This window comes from Falco biarmicus, chromosome 13 (genome assembly GCF_023638135.1).
Source record: "Falco biarmicus isolate bFalBia1 chromosome 13, bFalBia1.pri, whole genome shotgun sequence".
In the NCBI taxonomy this organism is placed as follows: domain Eukaryota; kingdom Metazoa; phylum Chordata; class Aves; order Falconiformes; family Falconidae; genus Falco; species Falco biarmicus.
Window position 1 is genome coordinate 28,303,321 of NC_079300.1, and position 21,145 is coordinate 28,324,465.

Genomic DNA, 21,145 nt, shown 5'->3' on the forward strand with positions numbered 1-21,145 from the left:
GAAACGGGATATGCATTTTTCAGATGAAATTGATGGAAACAAAACCATTGCTGAGTGCAGGCACACATACACCCACACACATCACCCATCACGGTTTCCCTGACTCATCTCCCTTGGCCCTGTCAGTGCTACCAAAGGCATCCGTTGCCCTGCAATTTATTGTCAATAAAGGCAAAATAATCAGCAAGGTGAGGGTCTTCCCTCCCTTACCAGTAACAACGGCAGGAGGAAGCACTGGATTTATTCATGAAGCCAAGAGATCTGCAGTAACTATCTGGGTTCCAGTTATTTCCAGGCTTTACTCAGCCAATGACTTCCAGAGGCACAAACCTCCTCGTTGCTGTGCAATTGGTGAAACCAGCAAGCCCAGTTCAGCCCAGCAAATATTTAACTGCTCCTCCCAGACTGCAGCCAGGCAGCAAGGCAGGATGGTGATGGCTTTGCTCCACATGCCTCGGTGCACACTGTACCCTTCGCGCGTTTCTGCCTGTGGGGTGACCAGGCGACAGCAGCGTGTTGCTCCTTCGAGAAGCTCAGTTACCCATGCGGTGCTGATTTGCACAGTCTAAATTCACCCCCTTTAGGGTAAATAGCCTCCTGACAGTGCTGGGGGACCCAGGCGCAGCATGAGGTGCAGAGGCTGTGTTTTGGGTGGGTGGCCCCAGGGTGCTCCCCAGACAGCATATGGAGCGGGTGTCCCCACTCCCCACACAGCTGGAGCTTAGCACCACGGGCTGTGGATGTGGCACGGGGTTTTGTGTCCTTTGTGTGTGGGCATTGGGACATAAGGGCACTGGGACACAATGAGCTGCCACCAAGGTAATGCTGGGTCATACTGGGGTGGCTTTTGGATCTTGCTTTTTTCTCAAAGTCCAAGAAGTAATGAGGGTATCCTCACTTCTTTTAGTCCGCAGGGCCGCAGAGGAAAGCCTGGAAATAGAAACTTTGTTCTCAGTAAAGACCCAGAGCTTTCCCTAAGCAGGTGGTTTCAGCTGCAGGGCTTTCGGGAGACAGATCAGTTCAGCTGAAAAGGAGATATTTGGGTCCATGTCCCAAGACAGGGAAAGACCAAGTGCTTTCTGCAGCAGGAACTGCAGCTCCATGGCTGCGGATGCTGGTTCTCCCATGGTGTCCTTCCCCTGATGCTCACCGTTCGCAGTGGTGCCCACCACAAGATAAGGTTGACTATGGCCAGAAGCAGAGGGGAGCAGCTGTAATGTCAGGTGGTGTTACACCTCAAACAGGCTCATAAATAAATGATTCTCTGCTTTGGAATTTGATTTTTTTTCAGTAAAGTTCACGGCATTAAAATTTTTCATCCTGCAAGTTTTCGGCCAAGGTAAGGAAATGAAAACTGATGTTGGAAGATTAGAAATCTACTGAGGGCAGGAATTCCCGGATACAGCTCTGTCTCAGCTCTCCATAATGCTCCTGCCTGCAATCTTGTCATCTACACGCTTGCACACATCAACATGAAACTGAGAGATAGCTGGCTCGGTGAGTTTGTCAGAGTATTTGTGTTGCATAAAAATAAAATGTAACTTTCAAAGGGGCTTCCTTGTGATTTTATGTGTGTGTTCTAATTTGTTCTAATGCAGTCAGAAACTTGTATTTCAATTTTTTCTGAGTGTTTTTTCTGTATTTTTTATTGCCCTGTGTACCTTTACCTAACCACCACTTCACACATTTCCTATCTAAATTAAACATTCCCCTGCTTTTCAGCCCCTTTCCAGTGGAGGCTGGCAGGAGTGAGAGCATACCAGCAATTTTTCTGCCCTCCTAAGAGCAATGAAGTACTCAGAAGTGTTTAACTGCTCCCTTGAAAGTCGAGCAGGTGCTGGGCTGACCAAACTGGCCTCAAACGCAGGAAGAGCCACACATTCGCTGAACTGTACTCCGCAGCAAGCCCGTGGTCCCTGCAAGGACCTCTGATATCATTGTGTCAGTGAGTTGGGGTCCCCTGATGCTTATTCATCTGCTTTCCCAATATTTCCTCTCAGCATATAACTATATCTTACAAAGGAAAAAACAAAGCCTCCGCTTTTATTTCTTCCCCTCAAACACACATACTTGTCCATACTGCTCCCAAGAACCCGCAGAACCCAAAGCTGGGGTGAGTTTAGCTGAGCAGGGAAGTTGGTAGCTGCTGTTCGTGGTAAGAAGAAAACAAGTAAAAACAGTGATTTTGGTCTTATCGATGTTTTAATATTAATGTAAAAAAAAGATAACCAACAAAATAAACAAAAATATAAAGCCAGCATGCAAAAAAGGCAGAAAAGTGAAGTCTACACTGAGAGACGGGAACAAAGCCATTCTGTAGAATATCAATATTTTTTAAATAGGACAGGATTTACCTCTGCAAAACTAAATTGTTCTCCTTTAAAAATAGATCCATAAATCAAGTCCTTTGCTAGTACGAATGGGAGAGCCAGCACTGACATCCAGCAGTGACTGAACCCAGGTGGCATCAGGGGCCAACATCCAGCCTGAGATGGGACCAAGAGCTTCTGTTGGATGGAAGCTCTTCCCACCTTTTTGCATGGTGGTCATCTCCTCCAGCCATCAGCCCCTGGTGCTGCACCCTGCCAGGCGTTCCCTCTCCCTCTCACTGACCTGCCAGAGGTGCAACCTATCCTCATCCCCTGGACCTGTGCTGCAGATGTGCTCCATGCAGTGCTGGAGAGCTGGTGGTGATAGAGAGCTGGTGACTATTGTTTGTGCTCACTGGGAGCGCTGATGTTCAGTGAGACAGCCTGCTGCCCCTCTTCATACAAGCCACCAGAGATGCCAGCTAGACTGGTGGCTTGACCCACCAAAGGTCCAGCTCTCAAGAAATGTTCAGCTCTACCTCTGCTCCATCCAGATCATGAAACCACTCAAGGGAATATCAGCATTTCATCAAAACAATTTTGCTAGTGAACTCCTGCAGACAACTTGCAATCATTACAAGTGGGGCTAAAACCTATTGCAGATACCTACCAAAATGGCTGCTTTGGAGGTTTGGACCCCTTTTTCCTCCCTAACTTATCCCTCAGTACCCTTTGCTCTGCTCATAGGCGCTTTCAAGAGCTTCTTCAGGATGTGCTCTGGAGCCAGGAGGGAGGACCTGCGAACAGGACACAGCTCTCCCCTCCCACGTTAGCTCTTGTGTCTCTTCCTCTGACCCCTTTGAATAAAATTCCTTTCTGATGGATTAGCTAGAAGAGGCAATGTCCCACTCAGGAGTTAATCTTCACATCATTCAGGGAAGAATTAACACAAGAAAGTCCTGATGTCAGTAAGGAGTTACACATCTAATGCTCCCTGGGATTTCTGCTCCAAATGTAACTCTAATTAATTCTAAATGAGAAACTCTTCTGGCTTCATTAAAGATGACATCTGCAGGAACACCGGTCACACACAGAGGTTTTCAGCTATTAACAGCAAATATCTGGCATAGGAATAACAATGGATTATACATATTCCCCGGAGAGATCAGAAGAAATAAATACACTTTGGTATCATAGGTTATAGCAAAAGTCTAAGTAACATAAATCAGATTAAATATCACAGCAGATTGGCATTGTAGTACAACCAGCAAAGCAAAGGTGTGTCTGAGTAGAAACAGTCACCAGGGAGAAAAATGCCATGACTATGGGGTCTTTATGCATTGGCCACAGCCAAAGGGACACAACTGAATTTACTTAAAATACACAGCAAAATAATATAGGAGACTACTAGATTATAATTTTTTGCTTTTCAACCTGCTAAAAAAAAAAAAGGGTGAAGATACACTATCATTTCAGCAAAACACTGTTTTTTCTGATGAACAGAGGGCACTGAGGTCAAAGGATACTGTTCATCTCTGCAAACTCTGAGAAAGTAGGCGATGGCATTGCGTAGTTGCATGAAAACCTGCTCAAAAGGAAGAAGGCAATGGGGCAGAAGCGCTTTTACATCTCAACTATTATTAAATGGGAATTTTAACCTATTAGAAGAATTAGAAAAGGGCACAAGGCATAATCCTGGTCCTGGATATCAGAGTTTATATGTAAATATGAGCAAACTGTTCTACTCTGAGACATAAAAAGACATTACTTTTGTTACAGACCTCCTTATGTTAGGCATACTAACAGGCAGTCAAATAAAACTGGTGTTCACAACAAGCTAGGACACAACCTCAGACTAGGGAAAACATGATAGAAAACAAAATCCTATTCACAGACTGCTTCGTTTGCGTATACTTTTTGCTTCTGAAGTTAAAAATATTTTACAAAAGATAGCGCAACTCAAGCCCAGAAAGTCTGCTAGACGTAGTCGTATTTTGAAGGGTACGAGCGTCTTCCATCCTCGCTTCGAGCAGCTTCTTCATATCCTGCACCCTTCCTGGTCTTCATTTCAGGTTCGTACCCTGAACCAACCTTATACGGCCCCGTTCTGTAGGAGATATTCCGTCCCGACGCGTTGTAGGACACCGCTTTGTAACTGTAAGAGACATGAAAGATGGCATCAACCACTGGAGGATCTGTGACTACCTGGTGTTGCACCCTGTGTTCCTGCTTGCTGTTGGATTTTAGGCAACTTTGTACTGTGTCGTCACTTGGAGTCACTCAGTGAGCTCAGGGCCAGCTATCCATGGACAGGCTGCACGTGTTTTTCATGCTTTTTCATAAACATACTTTCTTTCCCATGAGTAAATCCTTGGTTGAGAGAAGGACCCACCTACAATAACTGGCTTCACAGGTGTACAAAGCCCTACCTGATGTAAAACATCGCTCAGCTGATGGAACATACTCCTGCTGATAATCTGCGATGCAATTTGCAATCAAAACTGCAATTAACAGGCCTGACTTAGCCAGCACTTTGCAAATTTTACATTTTAAGGCTGATCTCTCCTGCTCTCTCTATTTGTTTGCAAGTCACGTAATCACAGAAGGACAGCGGTCACTTTTGACCCACGATACAAGGCAAACGGGTGTAGCACCATCCTAACTTGCAACAGGGGTATTACGCATAGTCGTATCCTGCGGTGTGCTGGCTGTATGCTATCCCTACACCCACGGTTCCATGCAATATCTTCCCACGTCTACCACAGATAAGCTTACCGGGACTCTTCTGGAACCAGCCCTCTGCAAGCAAGACACATCATGATGCCTCCTACAAGGGCCAGGCCACCTGCCACCCAGCCAACGAAGAGGGCTGAGCCGAAGGTGTACCTACAAAACACAGGGACGGGGCTGGTTAGTGCTGTGACACTCTGCAGCTTCTGAAACGCACGGAACACTGCCATTCGCCCTCTGGCCCTGCAGAAGTTCCCATGAGCATCATCCCAACCCTGCAGGCTCATCCTCAGTGGGCTCTTTGTCTTCTTCTCAAGCTAAGTGAACAGAGACATCCCAGCCAAGTTGCTTAGACAAATCTCCAGTGCAGGTAAGAAGGAGACTCAATAAATCTTCCAAGTCCTGGGAGCTGACTAACATGCACCCAGAGTTTGCCTGTCCTTTGGCTGCAGCACACCCTTGCCCTGAGCAAGCTGCACCGTGGAGCACCTTGAGCCAATTGACCACCTACCTGTTCTGGACGTTCTGCATTCCCTGGTACATGTTGGCTGTGGACATCCAGAAGTTGGTGACCAGCATGTTGGCAAACACAGACACTCCAGTGATGGCACACAGGCCTGAGATCAGACAGAAGGACAGACTGAGACCCACATCGTACAGTCACCTTTAGCCCTGGGGAAGCACCTTACAGCTCTGGAAAGGTGGGTGAGACACTGTGTCCTTGCGTGGGCCTTCAGCAGAAGCGCGGAGCCACAATGTGTTACATGTTTCTGCCAGGTTTTCTACATGTTTACAGTCCAGCAGCAAGAATACAATGTCACACTACAAAATCCCAGATCACACCAGTAGGCATCTTTCTACTGATGTGTTTTCTCACAGAAAATGAGTTTGACAGATGAATCATTTTAGCTGCTGAAAATATCCACTAGGTCAGTCTTAAAGATTTGTTTTACAGTGAAAAACATGGACAAAAGATTCCCTATCAGATATTTTTTTTTTCTGAATAATAAATCATGCTCACTCTCTCATGGAAGCGGAGATACCTTTGGTTCACAGCCTGTTCATCCCAAGTAGTGATGCCTGCTTGACTCTGAGGGCAGCCTGGATGACCAGGCTCGAGAGGCAGGAACTTCTTCCGTTCCCCTGCACAGGTGGTCGCAGGGATGCCCAGCTGTGACAAGCCTGGCAGCAACGGCATTATCATTTGCTATTTCACTATTGCTCTCCCTGGCAGAGTGACTCATGCTAACAAAGGTCATCGCTGTACTGTACGCCACTGTGGAAGGATGTACAAAACACAGCTAAAGGTCACGTCAGTGTCTGTTGCCAAAAAATATAGACTTCAGCTTTTCTGGGCATCCCAAGTCCTATTTATCCTCACTACACACACCAAGACCTCTGGCTCTTTCCTGAAACCCAATGATTCACAACACTGGGGAGGATCTGAGGAATCAGGGATGCTTCTGCCTCAGGTCCCCATACAGCTGTCACTGCTGTGCTACTTCAGCATCAGTTTTTGACGCTTCAGCCCTGAGAGCAGCCCTTATTTTAGGAAGAAACACAACCTCCAGCTCACAGAGGTGTGACCAAGGGCCAGGCAGACCGTGGCACATGGGTACCCCAACTCCTCAGCTAGGTGAGACTAGGGACCTTGGTTTGAAATGAGTGAATTCAGTCAAGGGAAGTCCTATCCCCAGAGTCAGTCCATCATCGTTTTAGACACCCTCTCTTCAGGAATGCATGAGTGGACTTTTCTAATATCCTCACTGGCCAAATTCTCAACCCATTGACTCAAATGGGTAAAATGATAGACTTTAAGTGCAAAATTCGAGCTGCGTTGCAGAAAGCGTTTTCCTTCTTCCAATATGTACATCTTTAAGTTCTGTTTTGAGTCTCATATCCCAATAAGAGTTAAGTGCTGTTCAACCGTAAGGATATTAAATAGGGACATTCTTCTTCCCTTCCTTAGGATATGGATTTGATTTGATTACCTATCTGCAAAAAACTGCGGGGAAACCTGTAATTGTTGTATTAATCATTTGCAGTTTCGAGGTAGCTGGGCAATACTAGGCATTCCTACAGCCTCCCTGATAACCCAACGCATTTAAAAATCACAAGCTAAGCTACCACAACTCTGAGAGTCTTCATAAAATTAATATGTATAAAGCCTGAGACTCTTCAAAAAAATATTACGTATAAATAAAAGATACAAAAGTACGTGACAACAGTATACATATTATAAATTAAGAGATACATTTTCTTTTTTATCTGTGGGCTGTTTTTTCAGCCTTCCATGTTCTTTCCCATACAAACCTCTGGTTTTCTTTTACTAAGCGCAGGTAGAAACCACTTGACCCCTGGAGGCCAGGCTGGAATACAAATGCCAATAACTTCATGCAAGCATCAATGTTTTGGGTTGCTCCAGAGCATCTGCTACCTAGGTCCAGAAGTGCATGAAGACTTGCCTATTCCTCGATCCCAGGCAACTGCAATGCCTTGCATGGGAAAGACACAACACCACCCACTTACCAGCAATAATAAACATGATGCCAGAGGTCAGAGTCATGTTGGCTTTTGCAGAATCCTCCATGTTGCCGATACGGATGCATTTCAGAGCAAAAATGCACACAAGGAGGCCAAGGATGCCCAGGACGATACCCACAATCATGAGGGCCCTCACAGCCTGGAACATTGCTGTAAAACAAATTGTCAGGAATCACCAAGTGACTGAGATAAGATTCTTTAGAGCAGAGCCTGGGAGGTTTTTAAAGATTGTTTCTGTCTAATATTAAAAGTATTAAAGAAGAAAACCTTGGAAAATTGGCACCTGATCTACTCTAGTGTTATCTGGGGCATCTCTGGAAATGTGGTTGGTTGCCTCAATATCCCAAAGAGTTTGATGGCTTAGACATAGTATTTTGTAAATGTTCATTGGCACCAATCATGATTTGCTCAGCTGAAATTCATGGAGAGGAGTTGGTGTACAGTTGGGATATGCATGAATTGTTTCATAACTGAATTGATTACAAAAGTGTGATTTTTTTTTCTCCCCAAGCAGCAATGAAAGCAGACAGCTCCACCCAGCTACCCGTGATATTTCCAGCTAATGCATGACTCAAAATGGAGTTCTGTATGTTCCAGCTTTACAGTAAAACACATGGCACAGGAGAACAGGAAAATCACCCTGACAAACATTACACATACACCAAGAGAAAGAGCTCCGGCAATGACCTCCCCCAGCATATCCTTTCCACGGTTATTTGTAATGCCAGTCCGGTACAAATCCGTCCACGTTCATTAATACACACACAAATACCCTAGCCCTGGATTTGTTTAGCAGCCAGCCATCAAGGTGGGCGTGCGTGCTGGGAGGCAGGCTGTGATGCCGGCGGGTCATGCCTGTGAGAGCTGAGCGCTGCTGTCGCTCAGGGAAAGGTAGCAGAAACCATCCAGACTCTTCTGGCCGGAGCAGAAAAGTAGGGAAAGGGAAACTTGCACATATTAAAATGGAGAAATGAAGGGGAAAGGCTGTGTGTTTGAATACCAAGGTGATTTTCTAATAAGGTGGCACGTATCTCATCTTGCTGGCAGTTCAGTGCTGGCCCCAGACACTTCTCCCCCGCCTGTGCATGTATCCCTGGCAGAGACAGGAAGGCGGCAGCACCGGCAGAGCACTGGGAAGGGGTGGTCAAAACTATTTCAAGGGCTTTTGTAATTTGGCTGGGGCACTTCACAGCCTCTTCTTGCCCTCCCATGAGATCTCGCAGCCCTGGGTTTGGCTTTGGTACTCCCATGCATGACTGCCCCTCTTCAGGAAAGATGCTGGGGGCTCACAACAGACCGAGAAGGGCAAGCAACATATCCTTACAGCCCCAGGGACTTCACTCAGCCTGCCTGTCACCCCTTTTGCTGGGCTGGCCAGCATGACCGTGGTGCCCAAGGGTCCCATATGGCCCAACTGGAGCAGGAGAGCAGGGGGCAGACCTTGCTGGCCTTGCATGGCTTGGGAAAAGGCTTTATAAACCCTCACCCTCCTGGGTGGGTGCTGGGGTATCCATATGGGTCCCTTTGTTCATGGGGCACCACAAAGTACAAGGAAACTGGTGGTCTGTTATCCCACAGGCTGGGAATACACCACCTTCTCCCATCTGGCAGTCCCGCTGGGGCTGCTGCTTTTATGACTCAATTTGCCCTTATCAGCTGATAACAAGTGCTAACGAGCCTGGGATTTTCAATCTCCCATTCATCAGCCCCCAGGTGCGAGCTCATTAGTTATTACTCATCAGAGAACAAGAAGCTGGCGGATGCGCCTTATCAGCCCTCAAAGGTTGTTTGCGAAGCACCTGATGCAAAGCAGAAGCTGCAAAGAGAAAATCACAATACTCATTTGTCTTTACAGTCACTTAGGTTTCTTTGCAACTGTTTTTGCTTCAGGGCAAGCTGATACTCCAGGGCAGCATAAGACACTACTTGTCATGATGGAAGGTCCTTGTCCCCAAGACAGTCCTTCAATCCTGGGATGCTTCCTACAGACCTTATGGTTCCTATCTGGCATCACTGTGGTGGTCTCAACCCTTCAAGAATTGACCCTAAGCTAAGACCTCACAGAGATACTGTGGGTTCCCAGGAGAGATGTTCCCAGTGCCTTGGGTGCCCATGGAAGGACACACAGGCAGGCCAAGCCAAGCAGCTCCTGGGATGCTGCACTTTTGCTGGAATCTAAGCGTGGTGAATCTCCATGGAAAAGGAGAAATCTGCAGCTGTTGGAAAAGGGAGAGAGAGGAACACAGGAGGACGCAACTGAAAAAAATACAAAATAACCATCAGCAGCGATTTCTCTCCATGAGGTTGACTTATGCACCATCTCCACAATGGGACAGAAAGTAGAAGAAAGTGCTCCTAGGTCTGCCGTGGCATGAGGGCCTCTTCACTTGACTCACGGGACTGAAAGTGAGAGCTGTTTGGAAAGAGAGCGCTGGGGTTTCATGTGAATTTTGACATCCATCAAAAGTCCTCTGAATAGAGCTGCTTTCCAAAGGTGAATGACCTCCCCTGGAAGGAAGGAGAGGGAGGGCTTAGACAAACAAAATAGGAGACTAAGAGGAAAAAAAAATATGTGTCAGGAGCGCAAGGTAGCAAACAGCCCTGTAATTAAAGCCGAGCACAGAAACTACCTGCTATTTTGCATACTTAACTTTGCATGAGGTAGGATAACTTTGCTTAGTAGCTGCACGCATATGGTTGCTCATTTTACATACAAAATACATACGATTTCCATACAAAAGGATGGTGTGCACAGTAAATAATAGAAAAGCAAGCTTATTCACCAAAATAAATGTCAGTGATCTGAAACCACAGTTTGCATCACTAAGGTTTTTTTATGTAAGTGAAACTGAAGACTTGTCTTTTTCCTGCTTTGCTGTGAGTAGTGAGAGGTAAAAAAACTTGGTCCCCTAAACTAACGTCACCTGCATTTCTGTTACTAATACAAAATACAAAGGTGGAAATCTCACTTCATGACTAGTTATGATTAATGGAATATAGAAAGTTTAGGGGGAAAATGAGGTTTTTAACTTCAAGCAGGGGCATTCCTTCTTTATGTTTGAAGGTACTCATCAACAAAACGGACATATAAAGAGGACAAAACTGACAGAATATCTCTAAGACACAACAGAAAATGACTGCTTTGCATGTTTCCTTATTGCTATATTACCTAAAAATAACATAAAAAGCAAAATGTTGATTATGATATATTGGCATCAAAATGATGGTTACCATTGCCTCATTGCTCTTTTAAAACACAATCACCTACCCACAGCATTATAAGGATATGTATATATTTTGATTAACATTTGTATATATAGTTTAATAAATATATTTTTTATTCTTCAAAACAGATGATCTCACAGGAGACTTGGCTCCACACATTAGTTTTGCTCTTCCAAATGAAAAGAAGTTGCCTAGCAATAGTGAAGTTGGGTACGCAGGAAAACATTTATTCCATTGCACCCCTCAGGACTGTCATGGGCTTTTCTCAAAAAGCAAACGCTACAGCCAAGACACTGATCTTCAGCAAAGCATCCTTCCTGCCTCATGGTAGGGAAGCAAGGTCGGCATCCTTAAGGATACAGGGCTGAGAGACCACATCACGCTCTCTTCTACACGGCTCAATAGATGCCAAAGGTCTACATACAGTAGTGCTTGCTTGTACCTATTCGCAATTGTGCACCGAGAGTGAAAAACACTCTCAGGGCCACACTTCTTGCTAGCTGGCAGGGCACAGGCATGACAGGTCCCAGGGAGGCATGGTGAGCCAGGCTGGCTGCTCCCCTCCCACGGGTCCAGCTAGCTTGGGAGCACCACGATACCCTCGCATGCGGTACGGTGGGAGCCACAGCTCTTTTTGTAAAGTAGGCAAGCAAACGAGAAAGTAATACCCCTCTGCAATCTACCTCTGTAACCACTAGAACTCCCCAGGCAACATGAAGTGGCTGAGCGCACCTTTCCCTTCTCACCCTTCCTGCACATGCTGCTCACAGGCAGATCGCTTCAATTCCGGTTTTCTCTTTGGAAAAAAAAAATAATTTGTTTTTTGTAGAAACCATTATTCTGATAACAATGCAAAATTACATGCAGCTGTTTTCCTTGTGTTTCAATTCAAAGGGACATAATATCTGTGAGTATAAATATACTCACTCTCCTCCCGTCAGTGGAGCTGTGTTGATTTATGCCAGCAGCAAGGCTGAACCTGTGATGCTCATCCAGAGATCACCTACACACGATCCAAGTTGTAACCTCTATTGAATAAAGTTATTATTTGGTAACAAATATGCACATATTTTTATGCTCAGACACTGAGTAGCCTGGAAATTATATTCCTTACTAAGTGCTTTAAGGTATCTGCTCCTGCTTTTGGATGAAAACGGTGCAGAGCTACAGGAGAGCTCCTGGGTTAAACCTGATGCATCTTTTGCCCCTACCTGGCAGCCCAAGAATGGTGAAATATGGCCGGCATTCCGTAAAGCCAGAGCTCTGCCGCACACAGCTCCTCCACAGTCCCTGATATTGAAAGACGGCCGTGACCGGGTTGTCATACAAGTCCTGCGTGCTCCACATATCCATGGCAGTGGACACAATGCACCCCGCAACACCCAGTGACGAAACGATGAATGCCATCACCTGGCAGATGGTCGTGGACATGGTGTCTCCCCTGGAGAGAGGTAAGACAGCCCTGGTGAAGCTGCAGACCTAGTGGGAGCACCAAAGTCCTCTTGACTGAGCAACCAGAAACGCAGCAGGTCTTATCAGATGCCTTCCATTGAGCAGCATGTTTGCTCACAGTGTTTTTGCAAGATAGTCCAGTTTCACTCTCACTGGGTCAGTTTGTGCTGGCAGGACTAGAGATATGAGCTTTTGTCCTTTAGAAGTGCTTGTCCTTCCCCAGGTAAGCAGCCACACTCCGTCAAGTGTTGGGCTACCCACTTGGAACATGCGCCGTCCCCCAACCGAAACCCTTTGCTGTCCACAGAGCTTGTCCTGCGTGCTTTGCATGGCACAAACACTGAGAGAGGCAGAGAGAAGGACCACGTTCTGGGGTGAACTCAGCACCTAGCCCAGGTCACCACCTCCCCGGCCCTCTGCTTATGCAAAATGGGAGTAGATCTGCCATCAGACCAAGACAGGGACACCTCTACACCCGGCCACCCACACAGGCACCCACACAAGAGGCACGTTGATAGATGGGGGTGCCAGCGGGGAGCTCTGCAGGAGGATGCGGGGCAGCCAGCTCAACCCAGAGCACAAACAGGGACATGGCTGCTCTTTGCGGCCACTTTGCACATCGTTGAGGTAGCCTCGAATGACCACCATGGCACAACCCAGGGCAGCGGGCCCCTAACTGATTCAGCAAAGCTCCTGCAACCCTGTTCTCCTCCCACCTGCATCCCCATCATGTGTCCCACTGAAACCCATGTGAGGAGAAGGAGACAGAGGGCACAGGGACCATTTGCGAAGTGCCTTTTTACAGGTGTTTGTATGTATTGGCTAGGGGGATGGTCCTGGAAAAAGGGGCAGGGCATATAAAAATTAGGAAATTAATTATCTCTTTGCACAGTGGAGAAGTGCTAGGCTCAGGGGAGCAATATAAACTCTCCATGCCACTCTGCCGATGGAGCACTGTGAGTTACAAGGACCTTCCAGACTTCACACTCATCCATCCTCATCTAATACCCAGCTCTGACTGATTTACTTCAGCCCTGACCTAGAAAAAAATTCCTGCTTTAACCAGCCCTGATAGTGCTCCGTGCCACAGGCACCGTCAGTACCGTTGCCTGGTGGTGAACCCTTGCGAAAGCCACCGGGAGGGGAGGAGAGGCTCATTTCTCCGGGTGGAGGGTTACAATGGGGTACAGCACATCGGCTGTTGCTCCTGCCTTCTGGGAAACAACCACCTGAGACACCCCTTCTGCTTTTGTGGCTGAACAGCAAGCCGGTGGGCAGCACACAGAGATGCTTTGGCTCTGGACTCTGCTGTAGCAGCCAGAGCACAATTCACATGTCTAGTGGCCACAAATCACAGCCACCAAAGCCGGCCTGGGCTGAGCGCAAGGTGTCTTTGCTTCCAGCGGTTTTGTTCGAATGTAATCATTTTCACTGACTTTGGCAAGTTTATATCAGAGAAAGGGCTAGCCCTGACATAGCTAAAGGTCAGAAGTTGCAAACAAAAATAATAGCATGGACAAAAAACATAGAAGAGAACCCTCAGGAACCAGAGGTGGTAAGAGCTGCTCATCCTCAGTGAGGGAGAAGGCAATGTGACTAACGTTCCTCATCTTGGATAACACTTTTTGAAAAATCAGGGCTTGAGAGGACCTAGAAGCCAGGAAGACAAGAAGTGCTAAAACAAGTAATGTGGCCAGCTCTCCATCCCATCCTTCACTGCCCCACAGCCAGAATAGTGTCCCAATCCAGAAAAGCCAGTTGCACCCAAGCCCTGATGCTCCTCCGCAGCTCTCCAGGTCTCCTCTCGTTCTTCATGCCCCAGGACTTAGTGCCTTCTTGCCATCTAGTGGTAAGAGACCACATCATGTTTTCCAGGCTAGACCACTTCAAACCATGTTCCAGGGACAGATAAACCTGGGACGTAACCGCTGTTCCCAAGGGTGGTGTCACCCTGCAACCATTAGCATGCAACAGCTTGCAGGGCTAACAGAAAAATGGATGCGTGGTCACAGCTAAAAATAACCCCTAGGGAGGAAAAAGAAAAGGAGTGGGGAGAATACAAAGGGCAAACACATTTTTTCCCCCAGATTTTTTTTCCCTGAAACCTCTACCACTTTTTAAATTACTGGTTCTTGTGCTGAACTGGATGTCCTGGGTGGTTGCGTGAATACCCGTGGGGTGGCTGTCCCACACACCATGCCCGCCTGTTTGCTTTGCCGGGAGGGGAACCACCACTCCTTCCTCTAATCCGCTCTGCTGGTTTTGGCTGCGTGCAGCGGGAGCAGCTCTTCAAGCCAGTAGGGACCTTTTCTTCTACCCCTCCACCCTTTCAGACCCACAAGCCCCATTGCTCCCCCAACACACCTACTGGAAAGAGGCCATCCCCCGGATTGCCCCACATTGCGCCCTGAGCTGGAGTCTGCCCCCCAGGCAGTGCTGCCTCGCTAACCTTTCCTTGGGGATATAGATTCCTCCTACTGAAGGGGGATGCCACTTAACATCCCACTCGCTCAGGGGCTTCAAAACCCCAAAGCAATGATGGGGCAATCAAAAAATATCATCGACAGTGTCCAGGTACGCAAGAAAGCCTGGGTGAACCAGCCTGTGATTCTGAGGGCCAGGTTGAATCATGTCTCTGAAGAGGATAAACCAGCACAGGGTTGCATATTCCCCCCTGAAATCTCATGCATGCTCCCCCAAAAATGGAGCTGAGAAAGCAACTTCAGTAACAAGGGTGATGCTGCAGTCCTTAGCTAAGAGGCAAACAAACACCCAACCATGCTCAGGACTCCAGATGTTGCCGTCTTTGAAGGATTTTTGTCTTGGATTTTGTTTTTTTGTGTGTTTTGGTTTGGTGGGGTTTGCATGTTCTTTTTTTTTTTTTTTTCTTTGGGGGGTGGGAGGAGGGGGAGGGAGGTGGGTCTATTTGCTCATCCCTAAGAACATCACCTAAGGTGCTATGCAGCCACCCCCGCATTAGCTGCTTGCCATTTCTCATGCTGTGATCAGCATCACACTTGTCAACACTGGGAACTCAAAGTTCCCACAAATACCTTCCTCAGTTGTTGGTTGACGCAAAGTTCTGGAGAAAAAAAGGCAAACTTGTTTCCTTCCCAACCTTTCCCCAAGCCCATTTTCTCTGCCCTTCTGAAATATTTTTATTTTACACTTATTTTTAATGGTTGTTTCTGAGCCACTCATGATAGGCAAAAACATGTTTCCCTTTACAAAAAACTCATCACCCCGTTTTCCCAGCACCCAGCCCAATAACAGAAGATCACCTGAGAGTTTTATCTGAACTGTTGGCACAGAGCACAACCTGAAAAGTTCTTGGATGATAGGATAGCTGTAGAGCATGTCTAAGCATCTTCACCACAGCTGGATGCTCACCTCCAGCCACTGCTGGGAGATGTCTACAGCCAGCAGTGGTTGAAGGATGGGCATCTGTCTCCAAGCACATGCCTGTTGCTCAGTCTCCAGCGAGGCGGATGAGTGCTTGGGCAGAGGGCTTGCCCTGCCACATGGCAGTGTTGAACAGTATCTAGGGGAGAGGCATGGTAGGGAGACAGCTCTTGTGAAGGCCAAGCTTCCTCACCGAGGAGCAGGGAACAGGGCTCCCACTCTGAGTATCGGGACAGCCTCAGCAGTTTACCCAAACTGGGAAAAGGAAGGGAACTTTGTGACCGCTCCCCTCTGCAACCTTTATTTCAGCTCATACTTGCTTTATCTACCCAGGCGTTGACTCTATATTATCTCAAAACTGTTCACTGGGCCCATTGCAACTCCTGAATGTTATCACCGCCTCTCCCATAAAAATCACCTACAGCTCATGTTTACTTTAAAATTTGCAAATATAGCTCACACCCTGCCATTCAATTCCAGCTTGTTCAGACCGAAACAAAGCAAACCCACTCTTCTCTTTCTGTCCCTCCAGTGCTGTGGTGACCACGGCCTCCAGGAGTGTGTGGTCCACCAGTATGTAGCATGAGAAGGGCTGACCAGCCTTTCTGAAGCTCAATGGGGAAAGGGGGTCATGGAAGACCCCCATCCCCACTCAGACCCACTCCACCCCATTGGTCTTCAGGTGGTCCAGAGGGGCTTTGAGGTCCCCCAATAGAGCTGGGGTGCATGAAGCTGCATCCTCCCCTACATGCCTGTGAGCTGTAGCCCAGCCCCGCATCTCCACAGCCTCTTGCTTTGCCTTGCTCCTCTTCTGGCCCTCAGCCTAGATCCTTTAAGATTATTTTTCATGTCTCTCATCCTTTTTGGTATAAAAGCACAAGACAGCAGCAAGAATGTGGTGCATGCACCTGGCTTCCCGACATCCCCTGCTTGGGATGCCACCTCTCCCCACCCTGGCTGTCACTGGGGATTGGGGTACCCAAGACCTCTCTCTAAGGGTCTCGCATTAGGTCTTTCCCCATCCCCACACCTCCCTTCAGCTCCTGCTGTGGGTGCAAACCCACAGCAGCCTCGTGCACACCCTTGGTAAGTTGTATCAAGTCTCCACCCCACCTGGGCCACCTAAACCTTTCTGTCCAAGAAACTTGGTCTCAAAAGACTTCAAGCGGGCTACGGCAGTTGCCTGCAGACATTTCAAAATTTGGAGCTGAACCGACTGGGTTAAAGGATTTTAAGTAGCAAGCAGAGCCTGGAGGAGACTTTGCCATGGCCATCACCGGTGGACGTTCATGACATAGAAATCAGCAGTTCCCATTGTTACAAACTTGAGGCATGAAACAGTTCCAGGGAGCAGAGATGCCATTTTCTTGGCCAGCGTGCTGCACTGTCTCCAACATCCCCAGAGCAAGGGTTTTACTACAGTTATGCCACAAAAATGCATGGTGGTTATATGAAACCAAAGAAAACCTGGTCAGAACATCGATATAGAAGAAAAAAGTCCAGAGATGCCAACATTAAAACTTCCCAGACATGAAATCTGCTTGGGGAATATCTATGCGTCTCTGCTACTCTGCACCAGCAAAGCTGGAATCAGTTGTTTCATGCAAAAATCTGGGCAGTCACGATGACATATCCATGAGCTATTTTTACTCTAAACCCTCTAGCAACACACACCCTTTTGCTAGTCAGAGAAGTTTAAGAGGGTGCTCTCAGACTTTCAGTTTGCTGTTGGAAAAGCAAAAATATTCTTGTATTTCAAGCCACCAGCCTTTTGTTCCACAGCAGAGAGATGTCTCAGCCTTTCTGAAAGGGTCAAAAGGGATTTTGACTGGAGAACAAAATGTCCTTTTGAAAAATGCTGAAGAGGTCTGGAAAACAGAGACCAAGACAGACAACAGGAAAATTACTGGCCACGTTATCGTAGCTTAGCATACTTGTAAGCAACTGAAAAATGCTCCTTTTAACAGAAAGTGCCTTGTGACTTCGACACTACGTGAAACTACCAGCCTTGCCAGAGCTCAGCTATTGCTACTTGTCTATTATTTGTGTTTTCAAATTCAGATCGTGTCCTCCAGACAATCACAGTAAGGTCTGCCGACACACCAAAGCAAGCAGCAAAAAATAATAAGAGAAAGCAAAATCAGAACAAACAGGCTTAGTTCTCCAGTGACATATTTCACCGGAGACTGTTTATAGCTGAGCAGCGAGGGTGAGAGCCATAAACTACCTGTGTTATTTCTCATTTTCATCTATTATCTCGATTTTTCCTCAATCTATTTGAAATTAAAATTCCCAACTAAATTGAAGATAGATGATGGGCAAGACAAGTTTAATCTTTGCTATGGGAGCGAGGGACTGAGAAAAAAAATCCTCAGAACCCAAAACTTCATTGATGTACTCAGGTCACCTCGCTGCTTTGCTAGAGTCCTATTATTTTTATTCACTCCGGCACTATTGTTCCCAGTATAAATTGCCATTGTCAGAATAATAAATAGGGGTTTATAATGGAAATACTGACAAACCATTAACTATGGTGTGGTTAGCAAGGGAGGCAGGGGGTAAGGAGATCAAGGTACAGCACGGTTAAACACTGGGATGATCCACTTAAATAATATCTTAGCCAATTAATAATTTGATTTTTAGCATCATCCCCCCCCCTCCACGCCCCCCTGGGTGGCATACAGTTGCATTTTGTTGGTGGTGGGTGGGAAGAAATGCCTGTAGGAGCAGATGGATTCAGGAGACTGAGCCAATCCATAACGCACAGCAGTGGGGCGCTTGTTTTCGCACCAGCTTCTCCAGAGACTGGAAGTGTCAGACCATATATAACAGGAGGGGAAAGCGGGACCAGGCAGGGAAAGCAAAGGGGTGACTTCAGGAGAGCAAGCCCTGTTCATTAAAAAGAAAGGAAGAAAAAAATATTCCACCTCACTTCGTAGGGTAGTGCTGATAGCACTGATCACAAAAAGCATCTCAACGGGGCAAAACCACATAAATATTCATATACCTACACACCAGCGGGGAAGGCACCCTCCGACACCACAGGGAACGAGGACAGCAACTTTGGGGGGTTCAGGGTGCCACTCCCCTTTTATTTTAAATGTTGTGCTTTCTTTTTTGGGCTTTTTAAAATCCCTTTTTGTAGGCAACTGCAACAAGCCCAGCAAACACACACGGTAATTGCACTCTCAGATGACGGGTTCATTAGAACCCCCGACATGCAGGACAGAGAGCTCATTTCTCTCTGCGGCTGGGAGGGAGCCACTGCGCTCGCTGGAGGGAGCGACAGACCCACCTCCCACAGCCCATCTGCTAAATGAGGAAATCCATCCCCCCGACACTGCTGTGTATTTCCACTTTAGGAAATTAATACCCACCCTACCGACACCGGCCTGGAGGCCTGGGAATTGCAAAAATTTTGCTGTAATGATGAGGTTAGCAATGGAGGTATTTTGAAAGAAAGAAAACCCCCAAGTCTCAAGTATTGTGGTTTCTTCAAAGTTTAAAGTAGTTCCCAGAGCTGAACACTTTAAAAGTTTAATCGCTTCTTCTGTAATGTTAAGTTTTTAGAGCTGAAGAACTGAGCAAGTCCTGCAGCATGTTATGGGTGTATGTGTGCAGGGGGAGGATTTGCTTTTTACACTTTTATTTGTTCCTCAGATGGCAATTTTAATTTCTTTATCTACAAGCAATTAGACTGCCAGAGTCAAATTTTACCAGCCTGTCCTGCCCTTTGCTGCATGCATTTTTTTTGGTGAAACCAAAATTTCACTTCGGTGAAACTGCTCGGTTTTGCTGACAGTGCTAGCAGTGTGCGAATATGAGCCCCGCACAAACATCCTTCTTTGGATGTCAACTTTCATCTGCTCTTGCCTGCCACAGGGCACAGCATTCACCAGGGGCTACGCAACTGGATGCCCAGGCAGGATCAGGTCCCTGTCCTTCTAGCAAAATGGGTGTCTGCACCCCAGAGTCTGTGTGAACAAACAGGGGCCTTCAAAGCCACGGCTCCAGCAAGAGGAAGATGCTCACAGGCACCCCTGGCCCCTGCACAGGGATGCCGCAGCACAGCTAACGCCGGACACTAGCTGGGAACAAGGATACAGAAATGAACAATGGGGAAATACAGCTCAGGGGATGAAACACCTCTCCTACTGGTGTCTGAGGCCACAGCTGCATTGGGTTATACTGGTTTGATTTGCGCAGTGATAGACTACTTGTGAAAGAAGCAATTTTTCTGCACAATGCGTATTTCTGTGCATTTTGGAAATGTCATTTTGCAGAAGTTCTGCAATGATTTGCTGATATAATTGGCTTCCTCCCTCCATTCTTGCTGTGTCAAAGCACAGAGGCTAGATGGATATAGTAGCCAAAGTGCCTTTTTTCTCACTGTATTAAGGCAAGAAGAAAACCCAGATAATCCTGTTGTAGCCTAATTGTTTGCACCCCTAGATACTCTGGGCACAACTAGGACAGGAATGACATCCGTGGAAGAAAAAGCTGGAACCAAAGGAGAATTAGGGAGAAATCCAGCCTGCTGGTGTTAGCATGTACAGAAATACAGTGAGCTGAACTGTGACATATCCTCTTAGAAAAGGATCTTGAGCGATGCCAAGAATATTAGTGGTTTCTGGTGGGAAGCCACACACAGCCATGCAGCTGGGGTAGGAGTGTACACCCAAGCCACAGGGGACAGATCACCCCACGGAGCAGCCACTGCCCCAGGCATATCACCTGGAACCTCAGGAACCTTGGCACCTCAGGAACTTGATGCATAGTCAGCTGTAATGAGTTTTGCTGAACCTCAGCTTGGCCATGGAAGTGGGTGCGGGTTGAGATACCTCCAAGGGACCTGTCATCCAAATGGAGTGAGCACATGAAGTCCCTTTTGGGTAAAATATGGGTTCCCTGCTCTGCACCAAAAGTCACCCATCACCACTGTTCATGCACGGCTTCTGGCACACACCTGTGGTCCTGCCCTCCCATCTCTTTACCCTCACGGCCAGCAAGTCCTACCTGGCAGCCCCAGGATGGTGAAGTAACCACGGCATTCGGTGAAGCCAGAGCTTTCCCGGACACATGTGCGCCAGAGGCCTTGGTAGTTGAACACCGCCGTCACCGGGTTGTTGTACAGGTCTTGGGTGCTCCACTGGTCCATGCACGTTGACGCAATGATGCCTCCTATTCCTAAAGCAGACACCACGAAGCCCATGGACTGGCATATTGTCACAGACATGGTGCCAAGCGCTCAGTAGGTAGGTCCTCAGCGTGCACAAGCCTCCAACAGGCTGGATCTGGGGCAGGCAGCCAGGGCAGAAGGGACTTTTAGCTAGAGGCACAGCCTACGTCACGGATGGGAGTCAGGAGAGGTCTGGTCTGCACCATACAAACCTACGCTTTCCCTTTATCCGTTTCGGTGAGATAATTTTCCTCTCTCAGTACCAAGAGCCATTTGTTACGCGCGGTGTGAACACCTCACTCTC

The 21,145-nt window shown here is 47.2% G+C and overlaps 1 protein-coding gene across 2 annotated transcripts; it reads right to left on the reverse strand.

The window, feature by feature from the left end:
• Positions 1 to 4,286: 4,286 nt before the first annotated feature.
• CLDN18 (claudin 18) lies at positions 4,287 to 20,898 on the reverse strand. Of its 2 annotated transcripts, none has more exons than XM_056359042.1 (5): positions 20,679 to 20,898; positions 7,569 to 7,733; positions 5,551 to 5,656; positions 5,085 to 5,195; positions 4,287 to 4,464 (listed from the first exon to the last, which is right to left on the reverse strand). In XM_056359042.1, the coding sequence occupies exons 1-5, from the start codon at positions 20,896 to 20,898 to the stop codon at positions 4,287 to 4,289; spliced, it is 780 nt and encodes a 259-aa protein (XP_056215017.1). The 2 variants fall into 2 exon arrangements, with proteins under 2 accessions (XP_056215017.1, XP_056215016.1); XM_056359041.1 differs by lacking the exon at positions 20,679 to 20,898 and adding an exon at positions 12,020 to 12,239.
• Between the last annotated feature and the right edge of the window lie 247 nt (positions 20,899 to 21,145).